Source organism: Lolium rigidum, chromosome 7 (genome assembly GCF_022539505.1).
Source record: "Lolium rigidum isolate FL_2022 chromosome 7, APGP_CSIRO_Lrig_0.1, whole genome shotgun sequence".
Classification (NCBI taxonomy): Eukaryota; Viridiplantae; Streptophyta; class Magnoliopsida; order Poales; family Poaceae; genus Lolium; species Lolium rigidum.
This window is the reverse complement of record NC_061514.1, coordinates 45,922,916-45,934,022: the sequence shown is the minus strand read 5'-3', so window position 1 is coordinate 45,934,022 and position 11,107 is coordinate 45,922,916. Positions and strand designations below refer to the sequence as shown.

Below are 11,107 nucleotides of genomic sequence, written 5' to 3'. Positions count from 1 at the left end.
CTATCGAGCTAAATGGGCTGAGCCCAGTAGAGGAATTCCTTCAGCGAAACGATACTCCCAGGCGCGCGCGCGCTAGGGAGTTGTTTCCAAGCCGGGAGGGGGAGTTGCTATACGCCGACCTGGTCGGCTCGTTCCGGGTGCCGCACACCCTAGCGACCAAGTCGGGTAGGCTGGGCCGCGGCCCATTATCTCAGGTACGAATTTTTTTCTTCTTTTTTCTGTTTTTTTCTGTTACTAATATTTTTCTTTTTCAAAATCTAACATTATTTATGAAACTATTTTTCCAGATATTTTCAAAATATGAACATTTTTAAATTTTGAACAATTTTATACTTTGAAAAAATTTCGATTTTTTCTTTCAAAATTTGAACAATTTTTATGTTTGAACATTTTTAAATTTGAACATTTTTTAAGAATGAATATTTTTGAAATTTGAACATTTTTTGAGCTTGAATTTTTTTAAAATTTGAACATTTTTTAACTGTGAACATTTTTTAACTATGAAGATTTTTGAACTGTGAACATTTTTTGGGATTGAACATTTTTTGTGATTTTAACATTTTTTTAATCTATTTTTTTGAAAATATAAACAATTTTTTGAATATGAATACTTTTCAAAATCTCAACAATTTTTTTTAAAATCTTAATATTTTCGAATCTCAAAAAATAAAAAGAAACAAAAGAGAAAAAAAGAAACAGAAAAGGAAAAAGAAAAGAAAAAAAATGCAAAAAGAAACAGAAAACGAAGTATACTGCGAACTGGGCCGACCAGGCCGGCCCATACCGCGCGCGGGGGTGTGCGGCGCGCGGTAACGTCCGACCTGGTCGGTGTATAGGAATTCCGGCCGGGAGGTGCTATACACCACCCTGGTCGGTGCGGAGCAGGTGCCGCACCCCCAGGATGTGTGTTGGGCCGGCCCAGTCGCATCATTTTTCTTTTTATATTTTGTCTTCTTTTCTGTTTTTTTTTTCCTTTTTTGCGTTTTTTAAAAATTCAAAAATTTAATCTCATTTTTTCGAAACCAAAAAAATTCAAAATCTAAAATGTTTAAAAATTTGAACATTTTTAAAACTTGTATATTTTCTATAATTTGGAAAACATTGTTTTTAATTTTTTAATTATTATATGAGCAATTTCCAAGTTTGAACAATTTTTGAGTTTGAAAATTTTTCGAGTTTGAACAAATTTTGATTTTGAACAAATTTTATATTTTCGAATTTTTGAATTTGAACAATTTTTATATTTGAACAATTTTCGAATTTGAACAATTTTTAAATTTAAATGTTTTTAGAATTTTAATAATTCTTAAATTTGAATGTTTTTCAAATTTGAACAGTTTTCGAGTTTAGACGTTTCGAATTTAAACAAAAGAAAAAATAAATAGAAAAGAAAAGGAAATAAAACAGAAAACGGACAAAGAAATAAAAATAGAAAAGAGAAAACGAAAAAAGCGAAATGGGTCAGGCCCAATACCCGACCAGGGTGTGCGGTGCCTGGTAGGCATCGACCTGGTCGGTGTATACGACTGGCAAAGGAAGTCTGAAAGCGGCGACGGGCTAGATGATCGACGGACGGCGGCGACACGTGTGGCTGGCTTGTCTGCGTGCTGCTGCGGCCACCGCCGATCCCGCGCCCCGATGGAGACGTTCAGGACTCGGAGGAAGCTGTCGGCTCACGCCGTGGTGGAGCAGTGGCAGTCCCGTAGCCGGTACGAGCAAGGACGAAGGGGAGGCTTGGTCGTGTAAGTTAGTCGAGACTATTTAACACTCCAGGGCGCATCATAGCCCCGCCTTGTGCCAGGTACTATCAATACGCATTTGGGTTATCTATATCTCTTATAAAGTAAAATTTCACTAGAGGGTCTATCTCAACATGCAAGCTATCCACATCATCAATTCTATTAGCTATCTAATTGTCCATGTAATTCATTAATACTTTACATGCAAGCCACATCATCTATTTTTTAAGCCATTCAATTATCCACATCATCAACTTTTAGCCGCTAACTACATAACCTTTTCAAGTTAGTTTTTTTTTTTAAGTTAGCCTCTTGACTATTTACGCTAATTGAATTTTGCATGTTCCTACAAATAACATCTTATTCCAATCAACTTATATCCTTTTGTTTTTTACAAAATAGAGTTATCGGACAAATTCTCTCTGCAACGCGCAGGGTATCCTTCTAGTTTACTTGACGTGCGAAGGCCTAGTGGGCGTTTCGATTTGCAGCTTACAATTATTTTTTGATGAATCAAATGGGTGTATCATATGTAAGGAATTAATACAATACTCTGTAATATTTCCAGAACATACAGTTTTTCCCAGGCGATCGAACTGTAGATAACTAGCTAGAATGTTATTATCTTATTTAGTGGGGCATTTCAACATGGGTGGTTTCTGATAACCAAAAGGAACCATAACTGAAATCAGAGAAAACTCTTTAACCAAGAAAATTAAAATTCAGTTAGTTGTATCGATCAGGACAGGGGTAGCAATTATTATTCAAATTTCTCATATAACAAACTCACGAATATTACAACCACCTGGTGAAATTTCAGTTCACGGAAAGTAAACCATAAAACTACACAAATAGTTGTACTCAAATTTGCTACAATAAGTTGTGAAACATCTAATTAACGGCCCTTGAGTGTTGTGATACTTACTCCATTCAAGGAATTCTCCATGCTCTCACTTCCTTCTCCATCTCCACAGTTACTCACTGCAAAATATACAGGTTGCTTTGGAGCCGGAAGGAACGTAGTTTTGTTTTCTAACATAAAAATAACTGATGATATTAGGGGCCTATCGCTGGCACGGTCTTGAACACACAAGAGTGCCACATGGATACACCGTAGAACTTCGTCATGCGGGCAGCTTGCCAAAACTGAAGAGTCTACCAATTCAATTGCTTTTCCATCTTCCCATAATCTCCATGTCTGACCAATAAAATGAAGTCAATATCAAGTTAATAATTTTTGGGTGTTGAGGTGTGAGGAGGGGTTGATTGGAAATGTGTTCCACACTACTCACATAAGCAATAAGACCACAAAAGTTTGCTATGAGATGGGATGAGCTGATCTTCAATCCACTAACAATCTCCAGGAGAAGAACACCAAAGCTATATGTGTCTGATTTTACAGAAAAAGCACCTCCCATCGCATATTCAGGTGACATATAGCCGCTGTTTAAAACGTTCGACAAACTATCAGCAAGAAATGTACAAACTAAAATATACAATACCATAAAAACTGGAGTTTTAAGTGATTGTTAATACATCAGTTACTTACTATGTCCCAACAACCCGGGTCGTGTTTGCTTGGTTCTGGTTTGCACCAAAGATTCTTGCCATACCGAAATCTGAAATTTTGGGAGTCATCTCTGTGTCCAACAAGATGTTGCTTGTTTTAAGATCTCTGTGGATTATTGTTAATGTTGAATCTTGATGGAGATAAAGAAGGCCTCTTGATATCCCTTTAATTATTTTGAACCGTGTGAACCAATCAAGTACGTGCTTTTGTGCAACATCTTTCATTGTCAATAAGAAAAGGAGCTAGTCATCATGAGTATCATTATGGTTAATGTAAGAATTATGTGATGTCATAAAAAAACTAGCACATACCAAAAAGAAAGGCATCCAGACTTTTGTTAGGTAAATATTCGTAGATCAGTAACTTCTCATCTTCATGAATGCAGCATCCAAGAAGCCTGACCAGGTTCTTGTGCTGTAGTTTGGAGATTAGAACTACTTCATTTTTGAACTCCACTGTACCTTGTCCAGAACCCTTACTAAGCCTTTTGACAGCTACCTCCTTTCCACCCTCTAGTGTTCCCTGCATGAGTGCATATTTTTCAATTGAGTAAGAACTATAAACTGACGTTTTGAAGTCCTGTAGTTACTATTATTTTTGCACACTAAGTGCATTTCAAATCCTTTTAGCTCTGAGCACGTTACATGTTTTTAACTCCAAAATGGTTTTCTTTGTAGTTTGTACCCTTGAATATAACAATCAATGGAAATCACCACTTCATCCTAAACCACACCGATTTTAGATAATATGGCATCAAGCATTCAAGATGGGCATGTCTCACTAATTCATGACCCACTTCTTCATGTATTAATTGATGGTTCAACAAAGCTTTCGGACAGAAATAACAATAATTACTATTATTATGAAATGCTAAGCTCATAAGTCATCAACTCTTCCTCATAGATGCACATGTTCCAAATCTGTGGTAGTTTCTTGGTTAAGACAGCTGCGGAGAGGTGGGAAGGGGGTGGGTATTTTCCTAGCTTGTTTCTTGGTTAAGACAACCCTTCATGTATTAGTTGATAAACAATGATTTGAGATCAGTGGTGGATTCATACAACAGTAGAGGGTAATTTAGGCTTGTTTTTTATTCTATCCAAAACATATTCTGCTGTAAGTACCACTTTCTATTACCTTGTAAACTTTGCCAAAACCTCCCCGTCCAATCAAGTTGGAGTTAGCAAAGAAGTTTGTGGCTGAAAGGATGTCTTTGAAGTTAACAAATGGAAATTCTGTATTTTCTCCTCCGAGCTCATTGGACGTGCTAAAGTATCCTAGCATCATTTTCTTCTGGGTCTCCTCATTTCGCCGTTTACCTGCTAGTTACATCCATTCTTTTTCTTAGCTCTTGCACTAATATAATATGTGGAAAACAAGAGGGATGTTTTTACTCTACCTCTGTATTTGTATATCCAGACGAGGGCTATGCATGATAGTAGCAGTAGGCATGCTATAATCGGGAGTGTAATCTTCACTGAACTGACCTTCTTGTCAACTGCAATATATGCAACCAATCAAAAATTCAGTATTCACTTGCATACGTACCATGATGGATATGTGAAGATAAACAAGTGCCTAGACTAACGTAATTTAACTACACAAACCACCAGGGATTCTGGTAAATCAAAGATTTGATCATCTAAAAAGAAGCATTTGATATTGTAATGTGCTCGTATAAAAAGTACAAATTCAAATTAAATAATTAATTGGCTGTTGCCTACGATAAAAAAACAGTAACAGGCAATACTTTTATTGAAAATCTAAGACATGAAAACTTAGAAAAGAATTTTCAATGCATTTTTTTGAAGTGAAGGCTATAAGGAGAAAAAAAAAGTAACATGTGCCTTAGAGAAAATCTAGGAAAATAAATTTGGAAAAAAAATTGTGCATCTTTAAAGTGAAGGCTGTAAGTTTTATAATTTACCATAGTAATTGAAAAAAAACCTATAGATTGCTTTTGTAAAATGTTGTTAAAGGATGTCCTGTTTATCTAATCAAAAGGGAAATTTTCGATATGGCACTTATAAAATTGAAGTACCAATATTGTTCAAAATATTCAGATTGGATATGCCTAGATATTTCTAGAAAATTACTTTTATACTATTACTTATCTGTCGGCTTAAATAAATATGTTACAGTGCAAAACAGTGGACAAACCTATGTAATGAAGACTGTGCTAATATTCAAAACATAAGTAATACAACTAAATTTTCTAATATCAATGTATTGGCATGTGAACTACTCGGATACACTGGAATCGGTAATTTAATAATATCAATGTATTTTCACAAAAGAATCATGTCCACATCACCCCTCTGATAACATTTGGTATTAATTTGTTGAACATATGACATGTGAAATCTGTCAAGATTAGTGAAATAAAATTCTAATGATTTGGAGAAAAAATAAGGCATGGAAAGCTGATTACCAGCAGTATCGGCAAGTCGGATGTGTAGGTTCTCGCCGTTGGGTATCTTACCAATGTCGATAAGCTCCCCTGACCAAACCAAACATCTTGACGTGTCGGCCATAGCACTGCCATCGCTCATATTGGCATAAGCGAAAGCCGTGCAGGAGCAGTTGTGGTTGCACACGGCCTCGCATTGATCAAAGCTTTTGTTCCGTATGTGCAAGAAATTTCCAGGAACCTTCATTTCAGGAAATTGTACGAAATGACTCTGTCTTTCGCATTTTAGCGCTGTTTTTCTGCTACATCCTCTTGGAAAATTAATACCGTTGGGTTGAAACCCATCAAGGCATTGGCACGACGGGACATTCTGAGTGAAGTCGCAATAACTGAACGGACCACACGAGGCATAGAGGTCGCATGCAGCAGAGGGGCGTTTACCGGCGAGTGCCCATGATGATGAGTGACTATTCCAGCTTAAAATCTTCACGTTACCAGTATAGTCAAGCATGACGCGTGTGAATGGTAAGTTGTTGGAGATTGCGTACACGAAGTAGAACTCATCTCCGGTGTTGACGACCGTTTGGGACAAGATGGAGCTGGTGTTGGTCAATATTCTGCCACCGGCTACTGGCACACCATTCCACACACCCATGCGACAGTATGGGATGGTCTTGTTCCAAGTCAATACTTGAAGATACGGAGAGCTAGGGTCGCCACTGTATGAAAAGTCCCCAGAGGATGGATCATCCAAGCCCTTCCAAGCAACGAGCCGCCCGACGATTTTTGCCTTGTAGCTGAACACAAATTTCATGGCTGGAAGTATTGTGTCAGTCGGATAATGGAAGCTCTGCCATATGTCCATGCCATTCGGCAAGCGAAGGACAAAGTTCCCCTGGTCAAGTAGCACTGCATGGGCTCTGGTGGCTCCAGCGGTGATATTGGTCTCCGTCCTCCATATACTGTGGCCATGGGAGTCAGACAGCACCAGATCAGAACTGTTGTTGATGATTAACGTCGCAGATGAATGGGTGGTGATTGGATTGTCTCGGTTGGCCACCCACACAACGGTGCGTGGTCCAGGGAGGCTGTGGTACCATATGCCAAGGTAAAAGCTGTTGTTGATACTGGTGGGAGAGAAGAAGCCGAGAGCAAAGTCCCCGCTATTGGAGATTAGCATGTCGCTGTGGGTGAGTGGCTTTGCATGTGTCAGCTGGTCATCGGATTTGCAGAAGGAACTCAAGAATAGGAGGAAGAAGATGGGAATGTAGTGGATAGACATTGTGCTGTCTCCTATCTCTCCTTGTGTCAAGAGTAAAAAATTGCACACATATATATAACTGAATTGTATATTTCTTTGGAACAGTTCAGCTGCAGCAAGTGGATAAGTAGTAGGGAACTTTCTGTCCATCCAATTCATACTCTGCTCTGTTCTTATTGCCCTTTTCGAACAGGAAAAATCAAAGGAGGTATTAATTAGACTGGTGATGGATAAAGACAGCAAATTCAACATAGACCATAGCCGAGATGGCGGGCAACGACCGCCAGAAGAGAAGGTCTCCTACGACAATGGAGTTTTGGAGTGACATGGCGAAACGGGAAAACCTCACGGCATAATAGACTACACTTCAGAACATAGTACAATTGCGTCAGTTGAAGACAAGTTACTATTCAAGGGAAGAAAGTTCCAGGCTAGAGCCGAGGCACTAGTCCTGTGGGTTTGTATTCTTTTTTCTTTCCCAGGAAATTCCTCTGGGTTTTTATACCGTGATCTTTGGAGGTGTCTACATATTTACTCTCTTGAGGCACAATCATGCTTTTGCAATGATTTTTTCAAACATGTGGGCCTCATGGGACTGATCTTTTAGGACATTTTATAATGGCTCTGATACAGTTAAGTATATCTGGTAGATACCCCCTGTTTGGATGTTGGTGTTGATTTGATATCCGTACTATACAAGTGGAAAACATCGTTTTACACAGTGTAATGGCACTCAGGGCATCTACAGCGGGCCAACTAATTTTAGACACCAAATATGTTCGTTTTTTTGGCCCGTGTTTGGATAGGCCACGGAAAGGCTAGAGGCCTCGGTCCTCCCCTTGTCTGTTTGCGGCGTGGGGGACAAAAACCTGCAAGTCGCCGCATTTGGTCCATGCTAGCCAGTCTGCCTCTTTTTTTCTTTTCACCCAATTAGCATATATGAACAGAAATAGCACTAATATTGAATTTAATAGCTAATAACTTACCACTAATTAGGGAATCACATAGGTCACACCTGGACTAAAGTGCAAAATGATACGAGTTTCATGCGGAATGCACAAACTAAGATAGATATGTGAGATCATGTGTCGCGTGATCGTGTGGCCATTTACTTCTTCTCAAATCAAGTCTGGTTTGTCAGGGTTCATGATGTTAAGTTGGTGAACATGAGCCAGTTCTCCTCGACAAGCAATTTACCTCTACCTCAATGGCTTTTAACTGGGCATTGCTCTCTTCAACCTCAAGAGCTCTTTTTTAGAGATCAATAAATATTACCGTTTAGAACTCTTTCTCTCGACCCTTTCAATGCAATGCAAGTGATGAGTGCATCACGCTTGTGTGCTTGGTGGCCTTGTGGCCCCTTGGCCGAACCACATGACCACCATTGTTTGGGCTACCCTCTTCAACATCGATGACCGATGATTAATTGTCAGGCTTTTTCGAGCCTTCTAGACCTTTTTTGTATGAAGCCTAGCTTAGTTCCTACTTGAAACACTTCTTGATCTCCATCCAACAATGGGTCAGTATGAAGGGTTTGTTCCTTGAAGTAGTCCAAAGCTTGGGGCACCTACACATATGGAGGAGAATCCATTGTATATACTCACATTTGCAATGTACATTGACATAGTTAAAATGGTCAAGGTTTTACCAAGTCCCCAATGTCGATGCCGCCCACGTCCTCTGCTAGCACATGCTCGTATGCACACAAAAATTTACTGCGCTCCGCTTGGATGAATGACCATCTCTTTTGAAGAGAACCACTAGTAGGAAAAAGCCTATCGGCAACATGGAAAAAAGGCCTTTGCGGCCTGTAAGTGGCACACCTCCGTATCTCGTCATTAGTAGACGATATCGGCGGCGTTGCAGCCACCACGCCCTTGGTAACAAGAATACTGGCGGCATGTCATCATAGCACGCCGCGGTATCTCCTCTTGCCCTCACGTGTTTGGAGGACCGGCTATGGAGCTAGCATCTCGGCTTCGCCTCGAGACTCATAGTTGGGGTAGTTCATGCCAAGGCGATTGCGTCCGAACCTCCACGCCGCGGCGTCGAACACGTGTGCGTCCTTGTGCACGATGGGGAACTTGATGAGCCATATGGCCGATATCTCGGTCATGAAGTTGCTGGACAGCCCTACGTGCACGCCCCGGAAGCCATTGGAGCTTACGGGGGGTGGGGGTGGGGGGCGGCGCGGAGGTATCCCACTGGCGGCAATGACGGCTAGGATTCAACTGAACGAGTCGAAATTTACTTGGAAACGACGTGGCAAGGCTCGCGTGCAGCAGTGATAGACTTGATATGCATGGACGGGGTGAGGAGGGGCGGTTGTGGTGGAAATCGTCGGTGCGACGCGGCGATTGTCATCGGCGGGGCTTCGCACTCGTCTGGAGTGGAGTGAGGAGGGTATGAGTGTGTGTTGGTTGTGTAGTGTTTATAACTAGTGGGGTGTGTGTGACCGCGTGTGTCGGTTTTGGGCTGGGACAAGCGGAACTGGCGATCCGGCCATGCCGCTGATTCGTTTGGCATCCGCAACATAGCCCAACACCAACATTTTTTTATGCGGGGTAGGCCACTGGGGCCCACCAAAGTGGCGACGTACAAAATCTCGGCCACGCCGCCGATATCTGAATATTAGCAACGGTCCCGAATTTAGTATGCTGCTGGTATTTTGTCCAAATACCAGCTGTCTTTCCACAGTGTGCTGCTACTATTTTTCCTTCTATAAGCTATTTCCGACCGGTGAGACGTCATCTCGATCACTATGAATTTGTAGGGATTGAATTTCCTCTGCTCATGAAAGAACTTGCCAACCTTCTGCAAATATGTCCTTCCTTTTTGCTTGGCACCACAAATTGAATCTTGCCATCCTTGAATGTGTATCCTTCGTTCCATTGGCTTTTATTTTTGTTGTGGCATCAAGGGTGTCGCCATCATCCATAGTGTCCTCATCCATAGCGGTGGCATCATCCATAGGACCTCCATCTTACTCAAACAATGGCTCTCCATCAATAGAGAACCCATCTTGTCGAGTCTCTTTCTCAGTTCCTAGATCATCGTCCATAGGGCTGGCCCCATTGATCATGTCGTCCTACGCATAATTTGACATTAAAAGCAAATTTCACATGCATATGGATGGAGGAAAGAGATGTAGCAACCATGTAAAGGTGAATGACATCGGGCCTTTCATTCGGTTGAAGAAGTTGGGGGCACGTGTCGGTCTCCGTCCCCGGGTTGTCGACTCCGAAGCTTCATGTCTTCCATCACGCGCGCAGCTAGGATATTTTCGTTGCACTGCTTTCTCAGGTTGCTTAATGTACCTGCGTTCCGCGTTCATAGACTCCAAATGATGATAATCATCAAAGCATCGAATCTTTTTCCCCCTCTCTTATCTAGCATCTCTTTAGCATCAAGCCACCAAGACTCGAAATCATCCTCCACCCTTTGGGCGGCCAAAGGCAAATGTGTTTGTGTCAGGCACTTAAATCAGATATACTTTTGTTGATCTTCCTAGCCTTCTTATCAACCAAGTACTTGGAGCAGTTGCACTTCCAGTGACCCTCGCCAATACAAGCACTCAATATCATGCTTAGTTCTATCCTTGGGTTTCTTCGCGGGAGTTGCAACGGATTCTCCACTCTTGTTGAAGTCACCCCCTCTTTGCCTTAGCCTTCTTGAAACTAGTGGTGTTCTTCACCATAAAACTCTTGATGTTCTTTCTTGATGTGTACTTTCGCAATCGTAAGCATTGCGAACAGATCAGACACAGACTTTGAATCACCCGTCATATATTATAATTAAGCACGAAGCCTTTGAAGCTTGGTGGGAGCGATTGCAGCACTCTGTCAGTCTGGAGCTCAGCCGGGATCTTGCATGTATCTAAACACTTTCTGACACACGGAGGTAGTATGAGCATATGTCAGAGAACAACAAAGAAAAATGGAAGTGCAAGACTTGCCTCTGTGGCCGTCTTTCTTCATCTTGCAGAAACCAAGCGTGTGTAGGTCTTCAGAGCAATTCAGCTGCAAGGAGTGATCCTAAAACTGAAATCGGACAACCATCGCACATCAATAATGGAAGAGTGGATTAAGACAGCATGGCCTTGGTCACTTAGACAGGGGAAACCTCGTGGT

General features: G+C 41.2%; 1 protein-coding gene across 1 annotated transcript; it reads right to left on the bottom strand.

Moving 5' to 3' along the window:
• Positions 1–2,634: 2,634 nt before the first annotated feature.
• Positions 2,635–7,005, bottom strand: LOC124671261 (G-type lectin S-receptor-like serine/threonine-protein kinase At1g11330). Its single transcript, XM_047207651.1, has 7 exons — positions 5,738–7,005; positions 4,706–4,804; positions 4,444–4,625; positions 3,621–3,831; positions 3,292–3,526; positions 3,032–3,224; positions 2,635–2,937 (listed from the first exon to the last, which is right to left on the bottom strand). The coding sequence occupies exons 1-7, from the start codon at positions 6,996–6,998 to the stop codon at positions 2,635–2,637; spliced, it is 2,484 nt and encodes an 827-aa protein (XP_047063607.1). The 5' UTR covers positions 6,999–7,005.
• Positions 7,006–11,107: the final 4,102 nt, after the last annotated feature.